The sequence below is a fragment of the Zophobas morio genome, unplaced genomic scaffold, assembly GCF_036711695.1.
Source record: "Zophobas morio isolate AGI-343-1 ecotype UQ-CSIRO unplaced genomic scaffold, CSIRO_AGI_Zmor_V1 ptg000014l, whole genome shotgun sequence".
NCBI lineage: Eukaryota > Metazoa > Arthropoda > Insecta > Coleoptera > Tenebrionidae > Zophobas > Zophobas morio.
Window position 1 is genome coordinate 17,844,296 of NW_026972119.1, and position 23,102 is coordinate 17,867,397.

The 23,102-nt window shown below is 34.4% G+C and overlaps 2 protein-coding genes across 14 annotated transcripts in view; one reads left to right on the top strand and one right to left on the bottom strand.

Moving 5' to 3' along the window:
• LOC135128590 (protein GDAP2 homolog) overlaps positions 1–17,152 on the top strand; it is a 118,243-nt gene extending 101,091 nt beyond the window's left edge. For both annotated transcript variants that reach the window (XM_064055499.1, XM_064055500.1), the window contains exons 8-11: positions 8,663–8,816; positions 9,265–9,459; positions 9,513–9,656; positions 15,677–17,152. In XM_064055499.1, the coding sequence (XP_063911569.1) occupies positions 8,663–8,816; positions 9,265–9,459; positions 9,513–9,656; positions 15,677–15,718 (535 nt within the window). In that variant the 3' untranslated portion in view covers positions 15,719–17,152. The remainder of the gene's footprint in view (positions 1–8,662; positions 8,817–9,264; positions 9,460–9,512; positions 9,657–15,676) is intronic.
• A 93-nt stretch (positions 17,153–17,245) lies between these two features.
• The window catches only part of LOC135128588 (disks large 1 tumor suppressor protein), a 1,417,771-nt gene continuing 1,411,914 nt past the window's right edge, over positions 17,246–23,102 (bottom strand). For all 12 annotated transcript variants that reach the window (XM_064055493.1, XM_064055492.1, XM_064055490.1 and 9 more), the window contains 5 exons: positions 21,599–21,748; positions 18,306–18,478; positions 18,148–18,257; positions 17,992–18,083; positions 17,246–17,934 (listed from right to left, as the gene is read on the bottom strand). In XM_064055493.1, coding sequence (XP_063911563.1) covers positions 17,828–17,934; positions 17,992–18,083; positions 18,148–18,257; positions 18,306–18,478; positions 21,599–21,748 — 632 coding nt within the window. In that variant the 3' untranslated portion in view covers positions 17,246–17,827. The remainder of the gene's footprint in view (positions 17,935–17,991; positions 18,084–18,147; positions 18,258–18,305; positions 18,479–21,598; positions 21,749–23,102) is intronic.

Here is a 23,102-nt window from a genome sequence, read left to right on the forward strand (position 1 = left end):
ATATCAGTCATATGCTGACAAATCCCTGATATCAGTATAGGTTGCAGAACTAGTTTTTTTTAATCAAGTTGTAGATTTTCTCATTTCGTTTATTCCATATCGAGAGGAGCCGTGGGAATAAAAATGAATTGGTCTTTCAAAGCTTGCACAAATAAAATAGTTATATAGACGTGAGACCAGTTTCAACGAGTCCAAGTGGAACTGCTCTTATTTAATCAAATTTGCAACAATTCAACGACTTCTAACAAAGCTTCATTGTTCTTACGGTATTTCTGACGTACGAAGTTTGCACTGAATACTGAAATTGAACATTGGAACTTGAGTCAGTGGTGACAACTTTGTTAATGCCATGACTGATAAACAATCGTCTAGATTTGTTATGTTTAATGATTCTTTAATAATAAGTTTTACTAAAACATTGAATTCAAGGTGCTTTACTATGATAAATGATCAACTGTGCACTACTGGATACGGATACTGATATTAATACACAATGCATTTTTTAAAAATTCCCGTATTGCGTGACATAGTGTATGGATTTTCAGTCCTATGCTTCGATTTCACATTATTCGGAAAGTAAAATGCATTGTGATGGCGTTGTATTTTTAGTACCAGAGATCAATAAGTATTATTTCCATTTAAGGTTATAAGTTAATTCAGTGGGAGTTGTAGCTGGACTTCACAATAGCAGACTAGGAATCTTTGTCTACTTAGTTAAGGTCACAGCGGGTTTCTTTCATCAACCGTAACAAATTTTTCATTATTGTTTTTCCTTTTCTCACATAACTAAGCTGGCAAGAAAGTACTTGCGTCTTACTTGTATTAATTAACACACTTAAGTCTAAGGCGGAGATTAATTTTTGACGTAAAAGTAATCAGGGTTTTAGCCATAAATCATTTTATCTGAGTTTGCGGTGCAGATAGACGCTGAGCACGAGTCGTACACACATACCAGAAAAGTTTACGTGATATTGATGGATAGTTGGGTTACGTGTGTATATAATGTCTGAATAGTGAGGAAGTTGTTTGGTTTAGCTTGGATTTAAACTTCAACGATAGGTGCTATAAAAACAAGATGTACATTTAACACATTCTTGCAGTGGAGAGGAAATGATGTAGTAATAGCAAAATTTTTCTAAAAATATGCCATATATATTTTATAAAATAACATAGTCCTATACTTGTAGTTTATGAATTTTCTTTGATTTTGTTTATTGATATAATTTTAAAAACCTTCGTTTATTTTTTGTGTATTAAAATTATCGTTTTTTTTTTAATTACAACATGCCAAGAAATATTTTTTGTTTCCTTGAAAATTCGCGTGTTCACACCCTTTTCTGGTCTGTACAATCTAAATTTGTGAAGGAGTTTCTGGAAACCTCTACAACTTTTTCTTCCGCAGTATCTCCAATTTGATTATTTAAGTAGTTCCCAAATTATACTACTTAAAAAAAAAAACGAGTCCCTAAGATCTTCCAAACTACTACTTCCAAAACAAAACACAAAGGGTCTCTGAAATTCTTTCGAACTAATTCGAAAACAAGACACAAAGTATCCCTGAAGTTTTTTCATACTACTTCAAAAACATGACATAAGAGATCCTCGAGATTTTTTTAAATGACTTTAGAAACAAGGCAAGGGATCCCCGAGTTTCTTTCAAACTATTTCAGAAACAAATCACAAGGAATTCCCTAGATTCTTTCAAATTACTTCAAAGACAAGATATCTCGGATCACGGGACTTCGAAATGCTTTATTTAAACTACTTCAAAAAAAAAAACAGGTCCCTAAGATTCTTTCAGATTACTTCAAAAATAGGACGGTGTTCCTGGGGATTCTTCCAAACTATTTTAAAAACAAAACCCAAAGAGTTTGTGAAATTCTTTCGAACTATTTCACAAAGCAGTCGCTAAGTATCCCCGAGATTCTTTCAAACTACTTCAAAAACAAGATCCAAAGGGAGTTCCCAAGATTCTAATAAACTACTTCAAACACAAGCCATCTCGGATCACTGGATTTCGAAATCCTTCTTTTAAACTACTTAAAGTTTCAAAAACAGTAGACAGAAAGATTACCGAGATTCTTTCAAATTATTACTTCAAAGACAAGACATCACGGATCACGGGATTTCGAAATTTCTTCAAACTACTTCAAAAACAAAATCACAAGGAATCCCCGAAATTTTTTCAAATGACTTTCTAAGCCAAGATATCTTGGATCACGGGATTTCGACATTTTTCTTTTACACTACGTAAAAAACGTTTCCCTTTGATCCTTTCAAATTACTTCAAAAACAAGACGGTGATCCTCTAGATTCTTCCAAACTACTTCAAAAACTAAACAAAAGGTCCCCGAAATTCTTTCAAACAACTTCAAAAACCAGACAAATTGTTCTCGAGATTCCTTCAAACTATTTCAAAAACATAACATAACTGGTCCCCGAGATTCTTTCAAACTACTTCAAAAACAAATACACGGGAACCCCAAGATTCTTTCAAATCACTGCAAAAACCCAAGCGATTTCCAAGGTTCTTTGAAACTACTTTAAAAACAAAACACAAAGAGCCCTAGAGATTCTTTTAAATTACAAAAACAGTACACAGAAAGATTGCCGATATTCTTTCAAATTACTACTTCAAAGTCAAGACGTCACGCATCACGGGACTTGAAATTTTTTCAAACTACTTCAAAAACTAAACAAGATGTTCCCGAGATTCTAATAAATTGCTTCAAAAACAAAATCACAAGGAATTCCCGATTTTTTTTCAAATTACTTCAAAGGCAATACAGTTGGTCCCCGAAATTCTTTCAAGCTACCTCAAAAACCAGACAAAAAGTATACCCGAGATTTCTTTAAACTACTTCAAAAACATAACATATGGGATCCCAGAGATTCTTTCAAACTACTTCAAAAGCAAGAGAAAAGGGATCCCCGAGATTCTTTCGGATTACTTCAAAAACACAAGGGGCCCTCGACATTGATTTAAATTAGTTTAGATTAATTAAAATAACAAGACCCAAAGGGAGGTTCCAAAACTCTAATAAAATGCTTCAAAAATAGTATACAGAAAGATTACCGAGAATATTTTAAATTATTACTTCAAAGATCACGGATCACGGTAGTTTGATAATCTTTCAAATTATTTCAAAAACAAATCACAAGGAATCCCCGAGATTCCTTCAAATTACTTTGAAGACAAGATATCTTGGATCACGGGACTTCGCAATTATTCTTTTAAACTACTCTTAAAACGGGTCCCTTTGATTCTTTCAAATTACTTCAAAAACAAGACGGTGATCCCCGAGATTCCTTCAAACTACTTCAAAAACAAAATACGAGGGAACCTCAAGATTCTTTCAAACCACTTTAAAAACAAAACACAAAGGGCCCTCGACATTCTTTTAAATTACTTCAATTCAGTTACAAAAACATGATCCAAAGGGAGTTTCCAAGAGTTTAATAAAATGCTCCAGAAACAGTACACAGAAAGATTACCGAGATTCTTTCAAATTATTACTTCAAAAACAATCGCGATTCACGGAAATTTCATCAAACTACTTCAAAAACAGAACGAAGATGTTCCCGAGATTCTAATAAATTGATTAAAAAATAATATACTGAAAAATCTCCGAGATTCTTACAAACTATGTACTTCAAAGACAAAATCTTTCAAACTACTTTAAAAAGAAAACATCTGGGATCCCAGAGGTTCTTCCAAATTATTTCGAAAGCAAGATAATGGACCCCCGAGATTTTTTGAAAGTATTTCAAAAACCAGACATAAGGGGTTCCCGACATTCTTTCAAATTATTTTAAAAAGAGAACACAAGAGGTCCTCGAGGTTCTTTCAAAATACTTCAAAAACCAGACAAGGAAACCCCGAAATTCTTTCAAACTACTTCAAGACCCAAAGGGATTTTCCAAGATTCTAATAAAGTGCTTCAAAGACAATACACAGAAAGGTTACCGAGAATCTTTCCAATTATTACTTCAAAGACAAGACATCACGAATCACCGGACTTCGAAATTTCTTCAAACTGCTTTAAAAACAAAACAAGATGTTCCCGAGACTCTAGTAAGTTACTTCAATAAACAAATCACAAGGAATCCCCAAGATTCTTTCAAATTACTTCAAAGGCAAGATATATAGGATCACGGGACTTCGAAATTCTTCTTTTAAACTACTTTTAAAACGGGTCCCTTTGATTCTTTCAAATTACTTCAAAAACAAGACGGCGATCCCGAGATTCTTCCAAACTACTTCAAAAACAAAATCCAAAGGGTCCCCGAAATTCTTTCAAACTACTTCAAAAACCAGACAAATTGTTCCCGAGATCCCTTCAAACTACTTCAAAAACATAACATATGTGGTCCACGAGATTCTTTCAAACTACTTCAAAAACAAAATACAAAGGTACCCCAAGATTCTTTCACATTACTGCAGAAACACAAGCGATCTCCGAGGTTCTTTCAAACTACTTCAAAAACAAAACACAAAGCCTCCTTAACATTTTTTAAATTACTTCAATTACTTCATTACAAAAACATGACCCAAGACTTTAATAACATACTCCAAAGGCGTACACAGAAAGATTGCCGAAATTTTTTCAAACTACTTCAAAAACAAAACAAGATGTTCCCGAGATTCTAATAAATTGTTTGAAAAATAATACACCGAAAAATTATCGAGATTCTTACTACTTCAAAAAGAAAATATCTGGGATGCAAATTACTTCAAAAGCAGGATAATGGACCCCCGAGATTCTTTTTCAAAAACCAGGCATAAGGGGTCCCCGACATTCTTTCAAGTTACTTCAAAAACAAAACACAAAGGGTCTCTGCAATTCTTGCCAACTACTTCAAAAACCAGACAAGGAATTCCCGAAATTCTTTCAACTACTTCAAAGGGACCCCGAGATTCTTTTAATCCACTTCAAAAACAGAACAATAGTGGTCCACGAGATTCAAATACATTGCTTGAAAAACAAGACAAAAGATCACCGAGTTTTTTGCAAACTACTTCAAAAACAACACAAGAGGGCTTCCTATGATTCTTTCAAATTACGGATTAAATCATTATAAAGGTTTTTAAATTTTTTTAGTAAGAGCCCACAGGAATACTGTTTTTACAACAAAACTTGATTAAAAACGTTGTACTTTATTTATTATTCCGTTTGTTTCTTTTCAGTTAAGCGAATATGAGTGTTCGCTGTTATTTCTTTTTAAAACACAAAGTAAGAAAATGAGTTCATTATTATGTATTGAAAAGGGAATAAATTAATTTTAAATATCTGCAATGTGCTTCAACTTATAATCCAGTCACGAGAGCAATTAAACATACATTTACTGAACTACGAACAATTCTTAAGCCTTTCGGGAGCTTTTCCCATAATAAATAAGTACCCTGGATTGTGGTTAGTTTGGGCTCAGGTTGGTGTCGGTGGACGGAGTTTGAGAGGGGCGGACCTTAGGACGGTCCAGGCTTAAAGAGGCGGAGCTTAACTCGACACATTGGCGGAGTTTGAAGTCTAACCTGGAGCGCATTCACTTCTCATGTTCTTTTAATTTTATTTTATGGTCTTTATGAGTTATTTTTTGTAAAGAACAGAATTTTAGAAACGCAAATTTTCAGGAGCTGTGTTCTGCAATTGCGGATATGTTATATTATGCCTTTTTTTCTTAATGTACGTAGTCATCTGTTTTAAATTTTTGTTGTGAAAAGATGACTACGTATATTAAGAAAAAATGTACAAAATATAAGCCCCGCCCACCCACCCTACCGCAATTGTGATGATTTTTTTTATTCGTCGTGAGCCAAGTAACACACGTTTTTGAGCTTCCTGTTATTCAAAAAATACTATGTATATTAAAATTAAAGCCAAATTGAGATCGAGACGGATGGGTGGGGCTTTTCTTTTGGCTTTCTTTTTACTTAATACATCTAGTTTGCTTTAAATAACACGATTACTCAAGAATATGTTTCACATAGCTATTTCTCGTAGAAAAACAAGGATTTTGCAAATAAGCTCCACCCCACCACTTACGACGGGCAAAAAGAATCATTACGATTAATATAGGGTGGGAGGGCGGGGTTTATATTATGCTCTTTTTTCTTAATATACGTAGTCATCTGTTTTAAATTTTTGTTGTGAAAGGATGACTACGTATATTAAGAAAAAATCTACAAAATATAAGCCCCGCCCACCCATCCTACCGCAATTGTGATGATTTTTTTTTATTCGTCGTGAGCCAAGTAACACATGTTTTTGACCTTCGTGTTATTCAAAAAATACTATGTATATTAAAATTAAAGCCAAATTGAGATCGAGACGGATGGGTGGGGTTTATCTTTTGGCTTTCTTTTTACTTAATACATCTAGTTTGCTTTAAATAACACGATTATTCAAGAATATGTTTCACATAGCAATTTCTCATAGAAGAACAAGGATTTTGCAATTAAGCTCCGCCCCACCACTTACGACGGGCAAAAAGAATCATTACGATTAAGATACAGTGGGTGGGCGGGGTTTATATTATGCTCTTTTTTCTTAATATACGTAGCCATCTGTTTTAAATTTTTGTTGTGAAAAGATGACTACGTATATTAAGAAAAAATGTACAAAATATAAGCCCCGCCCACCCACCCTACCGCAATTGTGATGATTTTTTTTATTCGTCGTGAGCCAAGTAACACATGTTTTTGAGCTTCGTGTTATTGAAAATATACTATGTGTATTAAAATTAAAGCCAAATTGAGATCGAGAGGGATAGGTGGGGCCTATGTTTCGGCTTTCTTTTTACTTAATACATCTAGTTTGCTTTAAGTAACACGATTACTCAAGAATATGTTTCATATAGCAATTTCTCTTAGAAAAAAAAAGAATTTTGCAATTAACTTCCGCCCCACCACTTACGACGGGCAAAAAGAATCATTACGATTAAGATAGGGTGGGTGGGCGGGGCTTATATTATGCTCTTTTTTCTTAATATACGTAGTCATCTGTTTTAAATTTTTGTTGTGAAAAGATGATTACGTATATTAAGAAAAAATGTACAAAATATAAGCCCCGCCCACCTACCCTACCGCAATTGTGATGATTTTGTTTTATTCGTCGTGAGCCAAGTAACACATGTTTTTGACCTTCGTGTTATTCAAAAAATACTATGTATATTAAAATTAAAGCCAAATTGAGATCGAGACGGATGGGTGGGGCTTTTCTTTTGGCTTTCTTTTTACTTAATACATCTAGTTTGCTTTAAATAACACGATTACTCAAGAATATGTTTCACATAGCTATTTCTCATAGAAAAACAAGGATTTTGCAAATAAGCTCCACCCCACCACTTACGACGGGCAAAAAGAATCATTACGATTAATATAGGGTGGGAGGGCGGGGTTTATATTATGCTCTTTTTTCTTAATATACGTAGTCATCTGTTTTAAATTTTTGTTGTGAAAAGATGATTACGTATATTAAGAAAAAATTTACAAAATATAAGCCCCGCCCACCCACCCTACCGCAATTGTGATAATTTTGTTTTATTCGCCGTGAGCCAAGTAACATATGTTTTTGACCTTCGTGTTATTCAAAAAATACTATGTGTATTAAAATTAAAGCCAAATTGAGACCGAGACGGATGGGTGGGGCTTATCTTTTGGCTTTCTTTTTACTTAATACATCTAGTTTGCTTTAAATAACACGATTACTCAAGAATATGTTTCACATAGCAATTTCTCATAGAAAAACAAGGATTTTGCAAATAAGCTCCGCCCCACCACTTACGACGGGCAAAAAGAATCATTACGATTAAGATAAGGTGGGTGGGCGGGGTTTATATTATGCTCTATTTTCTTAATATACGTAGCCATCTGTTTCAAATTTTTGTTGTGAAAAGATGACTGCGTATATTAAGAAAAAAAAAAAGGTAAAATTTAAAACCATACAAGGAATCCCCGAAATTCTTTCAAACTATGTATATACTCATTGCACTTCTGCTCTATGAATCCGCCTTGTTCTATATTACCATTTTTATTGTTGTTGGTGGAGAACTGCGACTGACTCCGCTCCAGACCAAATATAAACAACAGAGTATGTTCTCGTAGCATAATACGTTCGAATCAAAGGCAGTGGCGGAATATGTACATATTTAATACCATAGGACCAATTTTTTTTACTCGAGTTCACTGCCAGACTATTATTCTTGGTTGATATCACATTGAATACACTGCCTATATCTGGAGTGTTTCCGTTTCTGAAACGTTCCGGCGTTAGTTCTCTCTCTAGAGTTCCAACATTTCCAGAACGTTCCAGCGGGGGTCTCTAACAATATGATTTCAAATGGAGTTGAAGGCTTTCACGGCCAGAGTTAATGACAGACAGACTTTTTTTGGATTTGAATCGTGTCATTGTGCTTGTCGTTTATTTCCTGAAAATGCTCCTTACAAAGTGTCGAAACCCTTTTCAAAATAGGCGTGGTCCAGACCCTTAAACGGTCTGGCAGTATTAAAAAATGTGTTTTCTAACACTAGAACATTCTCGAAAAAGTATGAGCCTCGGTTCTCGCCTCGTAGTACATTGATTTCTCAATTATAAATATCTGAACTAAAAATCGCCTCTGGCTAAAACAACGCCCAACTAATCTCGTTTCAATTATTTTCCAGGTACGAGAGACTCTTGAGACGTGCCAAAACCGAGGACCTCACCGAAGTATCGGGCATCGGATGTCTTTACCAGAGCGGCGTCGACCGGCTCGGCAGGCCTGTGGTCGTTTTTATCGGAAAATGGTTCCCTTTCAACAAAATCAATTTAGATAAGGTAACCTGAATTTTTGCGTCCCCTTTTGTTTTAAGAAATTAACTCGCCGCGTGTGTATACACATCAAACAACCCTGCATTTGATCGAATTACGCTGCTAATGTACCCGAACTATAGTTCGCAATTCCATTAGACCAGCCTAATGGCAACTTTGTAACTACCTGATTCGATTCATTTGTTTCTGGTTAACTTCGTCTAAAACAGCAAACAGTTTAGGGCACGTGCATTGATTCGTTCGCAGCAACAGGTCGTATCTTATTATTGTGTCCGCTGTTCTGGATCTGGGTGTCTTTTGTCGCTGGAATAATGTGGAATTGAACAATAGGGGGTTGATAATAGTTAAAGAGTAGTGCATAATACGTACGTCACGTGATGGAAATGAGTTTCGCGTCCCCGATATCGAATTATTCCAACTTCGTGTTAATTATTTTGTGTCGTTATGTTGGCAGGCTTTGTTGTATTTAATAACGTTGCTGGATCCGATCGTGAAGGGTGACTACGTTATCGCCTACTTCCATACGCTTACCTCCAGCAGCAACTATCCGTCGTTTTCGTGGCTGAGGGAAGTCTACAATGTGCTGCCTTACAAGTATAAGAAGAATCTTAAAGCTTTCTATGTCGTTCATCCCACGTTCTGGACGAAGGTAGTAAATTGTGACTTGTGTTTTAAGATAAGTTTAATTTGGTTGTCTTGAAGATGATGACTTGGTGGTTTACCACGTTCATGGCACCGGCCATTAAACAGAAGGTGCATAGTCTGCCAGGGGTGGAGTATCTGTATGCAGTTATGTCTCCTGATCAGTTAGAGATACCGGCGTTTATAACTGAACACGATATGACTGTAAGTATCTAAGGTATTACGGAATACATTAGCGTAAGTAGTGTCGTTAACGGTAGTAAAAATAACTACGGTTATTACTAACAACTGTTTTTCTAATAATGTAATCCGAGTACTTGCAACTAGATCAATACTTGATCTCATTTAGGTAGCGTTTATGGACAAAATTTGCAAAGTTGCGCTGTATAGAAACTACTTAGGATAAATTCACTATAATTATAGTACGTTATTCAAGAGGCGTGTAATGCAGCTGATGCGAATGAAGTTTGCCATACTAGTCGAACGAATAACCACGATTGTACGCCACTAGAATACTAATATTTTTTTACTAGTAACAACAACGATGTTTTGATTGTTTAAAGATGGGAAGAGATAGCCTTAAAGTGGTTTTCAGTTAATATTTTTGTCAACACCAACCACAGAAATTAAGGTGATTCATTGTAATAAATTTTTGTGCAACCGAGCAGTAGAATTACTCTAACTTGACAAAAAAATGAAGATCCGGTGAACAAGTATATACAGGGTGAGTTAACAAAAAGATAGTTAAAGACCAAAGTTGAACGCCTTTTTTTAAACATTTTTAACACAAATACATGCTAATGTATAAAAAGAAATGTAATAACAAAAATTGGAAAAAGAATATTTAGAAATTTAACATTTTTGATTTTTTAATAAACATATTGAAAACGTGTTGAGCCAAATAACCGCACTTAGGGCACGTAAAAATAGAACACTCTGTATAGTTGAAAATAATTGTAACTTATGTTTGTTAGAGCTACTGCGGACGGCTAGTTTTCAGTTTTCTGAATGTTTCATAACCCTTAGAGCATTAAAAAATAGGTCCCCCGTTTCTAATTTTTTCATTTACAATTTTTCGATTTTACAGTTAGCTCCATTCGGCGATTTCTAGATCGTTTTGGTCTCCCAGATTTTTGATTTGCAATTTTTCGATATTTTAATTTTGCATTTCCTTAATTTTTCAATTTGTAGATATTTTAATTTTTCCTTATTTCATTTAATCGAGATTTCAATTTTTAATTTAGATTTTAAGTTATGCAAGTTCTCAATTGTTACACGTTTTATTTTTCCAGATTCTAATTTTTGATTTAAATAATTCAAAACGAACAATTTACTAAAACTGAAATTTTCACGATTTTATAGTTTTTGGATTTTTCAGTTTTTCTTAATTAATTGATTTTTAATTGGTTTCACCGCGTTTATTTATATTGTGTTGACTGAGCATTTATTTAATAGTATCCATTTTTTGAGTTTTCTGATTTTGCAATTTTTTGATTTTATAGTTACGTCGATTTTTAACTTTTTCGATTTAGAATAATTCAATTTTACAATTTTTCGCATTCAAGTTTTCTGGTTTATTCTAAGTGAAATTTTGAAAAATTGTAAAGCATGATTTTTTTTTTTCATGTTCTTGTATTGTAGATGTTTTTTTTTTTCGAAAAATGGGAACATCCAACATAAAAAATCAAAAAGTTGGAAATCTGACAATTGAAAAGACGAAAAAATAAGATATCGAAAAATTGAGAAATCTAAAAATAATAGAAGAAAGAACCAATCTCAAAAGTGAAGCAACGAAATAGAAATATTGAAAAATCGAAAAATTCAAAAGTGCAAAATCGAAAAATTCGTTTCCGAAATTTTTTTATTTTTAACCGAAAAATTCAATAGAAAAATGGTGGAATCTAGAAATTTCAACTCTCAAAAAATCCTAAAAAAATCGAGAAATCAAACTGGAAACTCAAAAAATTGCAAATGAAAATATTCGAGAAAGAGAAAATTAAAAATCGAAATCGGAAAATTTGAAACACTGAAAAAACGAAACAATAAATTTCATCAAATCACGTAGTTGTGGTTAATGGATTCGCCTTTATTTTTAACTTAGCCTCCCAGTTTTTTTTAATAACATTCCGCGCTTTATATAAATTTTAAATGTCTTTTTTAGCCCCTTTTATGCCTTTTATTAGATCGTCTTTTTTGTAGCTTTTTTGACTCACCCCTTTTTTTCCTTTTTTTCGCAAAATTTAATTTTACAATTGTCTCCAAAACTGGATTTGTTTCATTGTAATTCAGGGGCGAGGGAAGTTCTGCCGAAATAACTTTAGACCATTTTTTTGTACGTATCTCTCAATAATTAATAAAATGTCTTTAGTTAAATTTGGAAAATTTGTTCAAAATTGGCCGAAAAATTTTGCTGTAAAAAAAATTTCAGAAAAATTACCAAAAAATTAAGGGATGCAGATTTCGACGTGCTGATTCCAAAAATATAGCGTTTTTAAGGTCCCGGGACAACATTTTTGAAATATTCGGTTTGAAAATACAATTTTTTCAAAAATCCTAAAAACTGCCATATTTCATTTGGCAATTATGGAAAAGTGGTCGTTATCGAAAAAATGGGACCGAAAATATCTTCTGGAGATCGAAATCTGCAAGAAAATGACTTTGGTTGAATTTCGAAAATGGGTCCAAATTTTTATAAATAATTGAGAAATTTTGTTTTTGAAAAAATTTGACGAAAAATTCACAAAAAAAATAGATTTCGATGTACTCATTCTACAAATATAGAGGGTTTAAGGTTCCGGGACAACTTATTTGAAATATTCGATTTGAAACCAATTTTTTTGAAAAATCCTAAAAATTTCCTTTTTTCATTTGGCGATTCTTGAAAAATGGTAGAAATGATCGAAAAAATGGGGCCAAAAGTATTTTTGGAGGTCGAAATCTACAAAAAAATGTTTTTGGTTGAATTTCGAAGATGGTCGAAAATAGGTGCAAATTTTCATAAGGTTTTGAAAAATTTTGTTCTTGAAAAAATTGTCGAAAAATTCCCAAAAAATTCAGGGATGTAGATTTCGATGTGCTGATTTTATTAAAAGTATAGAGTGTCTAAGGTCCCGGGACAACATAATTGAAATATTTGGTCTGAAAACAATTTTTTTTGACAAATCTCAAAAATTGCCATTTGTCATTTGGCGATTCTGAAAAAAATGGTAGGAGTTACCGAAAAAATGGGGCCGAAAGTATCTTTTGGAGGTCGAAATCTACAAGAAAATGTCTTTGGTTGAATTTCGAAAATGGGTCCAAATTTGTATAAGTAATTGAGAAATTTAGTTTTTGAAAAAATTTGCCGAAGAAATCCCAAAAAAATCAGGGATATAGATTTCGATGTGCTCATTCCACAAATATGGAGGGTTTAAGGTTCCGGGACAACTTATTTGAAATATTCGATTTGAAAACCAATTTTTTTGAAAAATCCTAAAAATTTCCATTTTTCATTTGGCGATTCTGGAAAAATGGTACAAATTATCGAAAAAATGGGGCCGAAAGTATCTCTTGGAGGTCGAAATCTTCAAGAAAATGTCTTTGGTTGAATTTCGAAAATGGGTCCAAATTTTTACAAGTAATTGAGAAATTTTGTTTTTGAAAAAATTGTCGAAAAATTCCCAAAAAATTCAGGGATGTAGATTTCGATGTGCTGATTTTAAAAATAGAGAGTGTTTAAGGTCCCGGGACAACATAATTGAAATATTCGGTTTGAAAACCAATTTTTTTGAAAAATCTTAAAAATTGCCATTTTTCATTTGGCGATTTTCCGGCAAAATGGAATTACCGAAAAAATAGCGCTGAAAACGTCTTCTGGAGGTCGAAATCTACAAGAAAATGTGTTTAATTGAGTTTCGAAAAGGGCCGAAATATTGATATTGAGAAATTTTTCTTTTGAAAAAATTGCCCAAAAATTACGAAAAAATTCAGGGTTATAAATTTTAGGTTGCTGATTCTTAAAATATAGCATGTTTAAGGTCCTGAGGCAACATTTTTGAAATATTCAGTTTGAAAACCCATTTTTTTAAGAATCCTAAAAATTGCCATATTTTAATTGTCGGTTCTGGAAAAATGGTAGGAGTTATCGAAAAAATAAGATTGAAAGTATCTTCTGGAGGTCGAAATCTACACCAAAACGTCTTTGGTTGACTTTCGAAAATGGTTGAAAATGGGACCAAATTTTCATAATTCAGAAAGTTTGTATTTTGAAAAAATTGCCGAAAAATTCTCAAAAAATTCAGGAATGTTGATTTCAACGTGCTGATTTCAAAAATATAGTGTAAAACCCATTTTTTTTAAACCTTAAAAATTGCCCTATTTCGTTCGGCGATCCTGGAAAAATGGTAGGAGTTATCGAAAAAATGGGGACGAAAGTATCTTGTGGAGCTCGAAATCTATAAAAAATGTCTGTGGTTGAATTTCGAAAATTGTCGAAAATGGGCCGAAATTTTCATTTTGAGGAATTTTGCTTTTGAAAAAATTTCCCAAAAATTCCAACAAAATTCAGGGTTATAGATTTTAAGAGGCTGATTCCAAAAATGTAGCGTGTTTAAGGTCCTGAGGCAACATTTTTGAAAAATTCGGTTTGAAAGCCCATTTTTTGGAATAATCCTAAATTTGCCATATTTTATTTGGAGATTCTGGAAAAATGGTGGAAGCTATCGAAAGATGAAGCCGAAAGTATCTTCTGGAGATCGAAATCTACAAGAAATTTCGAAAATGGTCGACAATAGAGCGAAATTTTTGTATTGACTAATTTTGATTTTGAAAAATTGCCGAAAGATCCCCCAAACAATCAGAGACAGATTTTTAAAATAAAAAAAAATGCAATATTTCAGTAGGTGATTTTGGAAAAATGGTAAGAAAACCCACTTGTGGGGGTAGAAATCTATAAGAAAGTGTCTTTAATTAAATTTCGAAAATTGACGAAAATTGGCCGGGATTTCCATAGGGTGACTGAAAAATTTGCTTTTGAAAAAGTTCTCAAAAAATCCCGAAAAAATTCGGAGATATAGATTTCGTCGTATTGACTTCAAAAACAGCGTATTTATGCTTCCGGTGAAGATTTAACAATATTCCGTTTGAAAGTAAGTTTTTTTTAATCCAAAAATTGCAATATTTTGAAAAAATTGTTGAGCTATAACAAAATATCTTTGGTTAAATTCCGAAAATTGTCAAAAATTTACCGAAATCTTCATCTTGGAAAATTTTGATTTTGAAAAAGTTGCAAAAAAATTGTGAGATTGATTTCAAAAACTGGTGTTTATGCTCCAGGTGCAAGTTTTAAAAATATATATTTTTTTAGTCCAAAAAATTGCAATATCTGGAAAAAATAGTAGGAAGTATCGAAAAATTGAGTCTGAAACTGACTTGGAGGTCGACACCTATAACAAATGTATTGAGTTAAGTAACATCCTGACTTAAAATTAGCGCATGCGTTGACGAAAATCAATAATGTGTCGAGTAGTTTGTTCCAAATAAAGTGTTTTTACAGTATTGATTAACCCATACGAGAAAATGGAAAATTAAAAAACTGATATTTGTTTTTACCCAGAAACAATGGACATTTAAAAATTTCATGCACCATTACTTTCCGATCGACTCTGTTATGGCAAATTTAATTATGGTAATAAAATGAAATTTTCAGTTTTAACTAGCATAATCAATTCAAAATTTATACATTCCGATATTTAGCTTTCCAAGTTTGTTTTCCAGACAACGGTTGCATTATTAATGAAAATGTTATCCTGTTACCGCCTCCGCATTGTCGCCCCCACGTGTGTTATCGTTATATCTGCATAATTCTACCATTTTTCTCAAAAAAAAAAAACGGCGAAAAGTGAATCTTTTAATGTCGCAAATCAATTAATCGTTATGAAATGGTTGAATTTTGAATTACTTTGAGTGCCACGTGGGCATAGCGTAATAAAACACTGAAGTACATATGTAATAAAAGGAAATCGTAAAACTTGTGGTTACAAAAGCAAACAGTTAAGTCTTTTTTGTTCGTTTTTTCATTATCGTGTGTCACGGCTGCATTAATGGCGCAGCTGGTTGGATTCGAAAAATCCGTACTATGTAATGGTAAACATTTAGACCTTCAACTGTCTCAAAGTTGTGAAAATTGCAAGCTAACACTCTGATTTCCCCATAACCTCAAAAAATAATTGTCAATTTTGTTTTAGATCAATGGCCTGAGGTACTTTCAGCCAGGAGCGCCGACATAATCTGCCCTATACATGTTAGTGTTCAGTGCCGAACTTAGTATTCATCCCCCAAGTGATAAGTTTTGCAATATTTGACTAGTGCTAAGTTGTGCTGTGCCAACAGATATGTTAGAACAGTCGCTGTTTGCAGCCGCCATCGTTTCATTTCCAACTTCGCCTTTAATGAATTATTAACACAGGGACTAACCACTGGAGAATTAAACGGCATAATTATAATGCTTTTTATAAATCGATCGTTTAATGGACGACGACGTTGACCTGTAGTTTATTTAGCGAGCGTCTTTTTTTCCTTGGACGTGTTTTATTAACCTGTACTTAGTCTTAAGTTGACATTCCACAGAAGCGTTTGAGATTATCGAGGAGATTGTTCTGTTGGGTGGAAACCTCTGCCATTGTAGCATTCCAGGCAGCTTTGTATCGCACAAATTTAATTTTAACCGTTTAATACAAGACTGTGGGATTTATTAACAATAAGGTCCAAAGGTGCCAAAAAAGCGGACTGTGTCAGTGGTAGATGGCCTTTCCATATTGTTAAATTTTATGTCATTGTTAATGTCACTGCATATCCTATAAGCCAGTTTTGTTATTTATCGAGTTTATAAACCTGTTTGTTTTTTAGGAAAGTGGAGTTTAGATAGATTATTATTAATACGTAATTTTCTATGCTGTTTATAGTAGTTCTGTACTTTTTATTATTATTATTGTAGAGCAGCAAAATTGGTAGAGTGCTCGAAGAGGGTCACCAGTCGGGACCACGAACCACCACGGCGAATATAATATAAATGAGGGTAACGCGAATTGTGATAGCGCACTCTATTGATGAGCCACCAACACTACTATTGACTGATGTTTACACAACTGATATTTAACAGCAATTACACAGACCTTCATTTCCCGTTGTATGTATATCATTACTACATCCGCAAGACTGTGAATGCGGATTATTAAAGGTGCGATTAAATATCAGTTCAGATTAAGTTTGAAGTAGTTCTAGCGCCTAATTTGCATTTTATCTACCCTGAGCGACTGCTTCAGTTCGTTTCGGTCATTCTTCAAAATTTACAAACATCTGTCAATGTTCAACTATGCATTTGTACCTCTATAATGTCTATCATGCTCTTTAATCGACTCTACAACAATTTTCAATACTTAACCAAGAATCCTAATTGTTGCTTCAGAGTATAAGAATCACTATGTTTCTGACGATCCTGTTAATCACGTTTACACTAAATTTTTAACATTCTTTTATTGATCAACAAATGAACATCAAGAGAGCAATATAAATATATGAGTCTAAATTTATTATAGTGTTGTAGTTGCATATTATAATGATGTTATTAATTATAAATATTTTACATGGAAAATACAAGCTGCGAGTTGTTGAGTATTAATTTTATAAATGACAACAATATGGAATAAATATTGTACACCTCATCAGTTTTTTTGTGTAGCAACATTAAGTCGTGTTCCCAAGGCGGGGGGGTGGGGAGGTAGGCGTAGGTAGGAAGGTGAAAGACCAGTCTCCGCTTTAGTAAAATTTCTTTTATTAACTCAAATAAGTTAGGTCACAACTTGTTTCAAATAACAATAACAGATTTCTGTTATATACTACACATATATCATCTTGTGTATATACAATTTAACTTATTGGCAGGGAAACCTTTATATTAAATATACATCATACACTACAAAAAACATTGATAAAACTACCTAAAATTCAAATAACAATTGGCTAATTATATTATAAACGATTTGAAGATTTGACTATTATGTTTATTCATCATATTATTTAAGTAACATAAGTGCGATAATCGGTTGCATTTTAATATTGAAATAAGGGCTCGGAGGTTATCCACATCTATACAAGCTTTTGCGGGTGTTCGAGTGATTTTCCACCGCCGCACCATACACTAAGATTACTTTTTAAAATTCATATGCTACTTGTCATTATCAACAATTGGGCAATAATAAAAGTAGTGATTAATGAATGAGCTGGTCTTGTAAGCACGCTATTAGGAGGCACCGCACATAACAACAGAATGTGTCCTAGTCAACTGTTCAGTGCAGCCGAGAGCGCGATGGCAGCGTCCACACTGGAGGGGCCGATTGTCACAGTTTTTCCTTCGTTGGCACCCAGATAGTTGGACCCGACTGCTCCTTGATCACCTCCTTGACCTGCTCGTAGATGTCCTCGGGGGTGTCGCCTTGCACCACAGCTAAAAATTGGTGTTAATACATCGCACGAACAGTCTGATCCCGTTGATATATTTTACCTGTGAAGTACTCTCCAAACTCCTGTTCCATCTTCAGAGCTCGTTCGAACGTCTTCTTGGCTTGCTCTTCTGTCATTCGCTTATTCATTTCGCTGTAGGAAGTATACATATATAGTGTCTTCATTTTTTTTTTTTTTTGTTGTATTAGTAACTTACATTATGGATTCGACTGATTTCGGCTTAATAAATACAGCGATGGGGAACAGTTGAGCTACTTGGAGTCTCTTGATTGCGTTCCCGCTTACGTCTAGGATACAGTGTTTACCCTAAAAATTACGTTACAAAGAGCTTTGCTATGGTTTGCCAAAATTTACCTTATCGGCTACTTCGCGCACTGAAGCCACGGATGTTCCGTACAAGTTATCGTTATATTGCCCGGCTTCAATAAATAAGTGATTTTGTATATCCTTTTCCATCTGTTCCCTAGAGCTCACGAAGTGGTAATCTCTTCCGTCAACTTCGTACTCTCGTTTTGGCCTTGTTGTATCTGGAAATTTGATCATAAGTCAAAAAAGATATGGGATTTTTTGCGCGAATTGGTCGTTTGGTACTGAGTTCATTGAGATTTATTTTAGTTTTTCTCATTCCATAAAGGGGACCATAAATAAAATTATTTTAAGTATAGTATCAAGGGTGAGGTGTTTTAAGTACTCTTTGTATCTAAAATCATGATACAGTGAAGATTACACCTACTACTATCGAACAAGAGCGGAATTACTGTCTCACTAGCGAGATTCTTTCGAATTACTTTAAAAAAGGGTCCCAAAGATTCTTTCAAACTACTTCAAAAACAAGATAAGGGATCCTCGAGATTCTGTCAAACTACTTAAAAAAAAAAAGAAAAAACATAAGGGGTATCCGCGATTCTAACCGATTCTCCAAAAACAAAACACAGAAAGGTCCCTGAGAATCTCTCAAACTATTTCAAAAAACCAGACACGAGGTCCACGAAATTCTTTCAAATTACTTGAAAAACAAGATAAGGGACCTCCAAGATTCTCTCAAACTTCTTCAAAAGCCACACACAAGAGGTCCTTGAGATTCTTTCAAATTACTTCAAAAACAGAACACATAAGGTTCCCGAGATTCTTTCATACTACTTCAAAAAACCACACACAAGAGGTCCCTGAGATTCTTTCATACTACTTCAAAAAACCACACACAAGAGGTCCCTGAGATTCTTTCAAATTACTTCAAAAACAAGACAAGGGATCCCCGAGAATCTTTCAACCTACTTCAAAAACAAAACATATTGGGGTCCCCGAGACTCTTTCAAATTACTTCGAAAAGAAGAGGAGGGACCCCCGAAATTCTGTCAAATTGCTTCAAAAACAAAACACATCAGGTCCCCGAGATAAGAATCTCGGTGTGGTTTTAAAGATCAAACTACTTTAAAAACCACACACAAGAGGCCTCCGAGATTCTTTAAAATTATTTCAAAAACAAAACACATGAGATCCCCGAGAATTTTTTAATTTACTTCAAAAAGAAGACAAGGGACCTCCGAGATTCTGTCAAACTACATCAAAAGCTACACACAAGAGGTTCCCGGGATTCTTCCAAATTACTTCAAAAGCAAGACGAGGGATCTCCGAGTTTCTGTCGAAGTACATCAAAAACAAGTCAAGGGACCTCCGAAAATCTTTTAAAATACTTTAAAAAGAAGACGAGGAATTCCCGAGATTCTGTCATACTACTTCAAAAAACTAAAGACACGAGGTCCCCGACATTCTTTCAAATTACTTCAAAAGGAAGAGAAGGGATCCCGAGATTCTATCGACCTACTTCAAAAACAAAACACACGGCGTTCCCGAGATTCTTTCAACTATTTCAAAAACAAAACGCATGGGATCCCCGAGAATCTTTCCAATTACTTCAAAAAGAAGACAAGGGATCCCCAGATTCTGTAGACCTACTTCAAAAACAAAACACACGGGGTTCCCGAAATTCTTTCAAACTAATTCAAACAATCACGCATAAGGTCCCCGAGATTCTTACAAATTAGTTTATAAACAAGACAAGGGTCCTTCGAGATTCTTTCAAACTACTTCAAAAGCCACACACAAGAGGTCTCTGGGATTCTTTCAAATGATTTCAAAAACAAGATAAGGGATCCTCGAGATTCTGTCAAACTACTTAAAAAAAAAAAAGAAAAAACACGACGCGATTCTAACCGATTCTCCAAAAACAAAACACAGAAAGGTCCCTGAGAATCTTTCAAACTATTTCAAAAAACCAGACACGAGGTCCACGAAATTCCTCCAAATTACTCGAAAAACAAGACAAGGGACCTCCAAGATTCTCTCAAACTTCTTCAAAAGCCACACACAAGAGGTCCTCGAGATTCTTGCAAATTATTTCAAAAACAAGACAAAAGACCCCAGAGAATCTTTCAAATTACACCAAAAATAAGACAAGGGATCCCAAGATTGTGTCGAACTACTTCAAAAACAGAACACATGAGGTTCCCGAGATTCTTTCAAACTACTTCAAAAAACCACACACAAGAGGTCTCTGAGATTCTTTCGAATTACTTCAAAAACAAGACAAGGGACCCCAGAGAATCTTTCAAAATACTTCAAAAACAAAACAAGGGATCCCTGAGATTTTTTCAAGTTACTTCAAAAACACAAGGGATCGCCGAGGTTCTTTCAAACTACTTCAATTCAATTACAAAAACATGACCTAAAGAGAGTTTCCAAGATTTTAATAAAATGCTTTAAAAACAGTACACCGAAAAATTACCCAGATTCTTTCAAATTATTACTTCAAAGAATCGACATGGCGGACAATACAAGATTTGCCTTTGATTCTTTTAAATTACTTCAAAAACAAAACATCATACGGGAGCCCCAAGATTCTTTAAAACTACTTCAAAAAGAAAACACAAAGAATCCACGAGAAGCTTTCAAATTACTTCAAAAACCAGATTTAAGGGGTTTCCGAGATTCTGTTTTTTTCTTCAGAAACCAACGCCTACTTTATAAATATCTCCTACATGGAGAAAACATTATTCCACTTCATGATTACAATTTCGTTTTAAGACAATTGAAAAACGGCCACCACCGAGCGCCATCTGACATTGTAAATCATAAACAAATGTAAAGGTCGCTTTACATCATGGGATTTCGCTTAGGGTTAACTTAAGAAATTTCCTATGAAACGAATTAACGTGAAATGTAACTCTTTACATTATGTGATTAGTCCCAAGAAAATACAAAATACGACGGTAGTTATTTCTTGTGAAAATTCGCAGCACCTGTTATTTTGTGAGGTTAGAAATTTAAGAAATTCAATAATTTGTGTTTTGGTCATGATTTCATTCTTGTTACTAAGATATTATTCATTTCTGTTAATAATCTCGAAATTCTTTCAAATTACTTCAAAACCAATCTATAAAAAGATCTTTAAACTTGTAAATGAAGTAAAATTTCAGCCTCTCAGGCACCTGTTAAAATTTTTCCCGCCGCTACCTACAAGTTAAAGCAAGAAGGTTCAAAGTCAATTTGGTTAATAGTAGCTGATTTTCACAACATTAGCGGAGTCTAACTGAGTTTATACAGTGTGGTGTTAAAGTGTAAATTGTTCTTATATCTAGGACACTTACGTGGCACGCAACTTCCGAATTTCTCCGGAAACTCGGAAATAAGGTCGTCGTTAATGCGGTCCTTCAAAGGACCCAAAATAATAACTGGCCGCGTGTAGGAGATCGGTATTTGCTGTACGGGCTCGTAAGAGAGAACGTTTTCTTCATTGCCTGTAAAAGAAATCAAACTCTTAATCCTCGTCGCTCCTCAACTCCCCCCGGCTACAACAAATCGCAAAAATGTGGTATTATTAGAACGAAAATTCTTCCCGTTTTCTGGAAAAACTTCGCTACTCAGGCCAAGTTACTCTATTACGATAAAAAAATGAAAAAACCAAGAATTTCTAGCATTCCATAACAATAATAATCCACTGCAACAACACACATTCACATGGAGTTATCCTAGATAAAAAGCTGAAAACATGTTAAAACTTCTAAAGACATCACTAGATGATATAGATGACACTAGACAGATAGAAAAACGTCGTTTTAGTGTTCGAACACAAAAAATAAACGGCAAATTCGCAAATAAAAACGAACACACCTACTTACGTACAAACCAAAGTACGCTAAGTCTATGTTAATGCAGTTATGTTCTAGTTGTCATAGAGGCTAGCACATTCACCCTACATGATAGCGCAGGCTTCCTCGAATAATGTGACAGCGCCATCTATAAGCTATCTGCCCAGGCGACCAAGAGCAACGATCATACACGTAAGCGTCAAACCACCCTTACACGTTAATCATCACGAAAGATACAATCCCAAGTAACATATTCAAGGGTTTTCACAAAAGCGTGCGTTTTATATCCCCTGTGACGTCACTTCAGCCAAAATGAATATAACCAACATAACCTTTCATGTTGTGGGCAATATCATCCATATCCAGAAAGTTACAAAAGCGGATAGTTTTGACATACATCTATTTATTTTAGTATACTAAGTACTAAAAGCAAGCTTTAAAGCACTAATAACTTTCTCTCTATGTTTTGTTTGCTCGACGAAAAATTCTGGAAAATTTGCTACAACTTAAACTGTTACTTGGGACGTTACGTTACGTTACGTTACGATGTGCTACTTTGGCGCATCCCCGGCCTACTGCGAGCATTGGTCAGCGTTTATGTATAGTCGTCCCAGAATTACGTCGTTTTTGTGAGTCGCTTGAACGAACTTAATCGAGATAATTCTGGTGTATTCTATCTAGCGGGGTAGCAATACAGAGAGAGGACGAGCGGTTCCTAGTTCCTGTGAGAAATCTGGGATAGATAAAACCGCGGTGTCACATTATTGCATATTCGGCCTAGATGAGAAGGGGTGGCGTGGGGCGTGATTAATAATTAATCGCACAACAACACTCCTGGAAAGGGACTGGAAAGTCGATTCGGTGACACAAGAAAACTGACATTGGCAAAATTGATGAGTGTGTTATGATAAAAAGGCAGCAAAAATCAAAAACTCCACGTCGGAATTAGTGGATTAATCGATTCGTCAAAATTTTAAAGAATATCGGAACACGCTGGATCAGT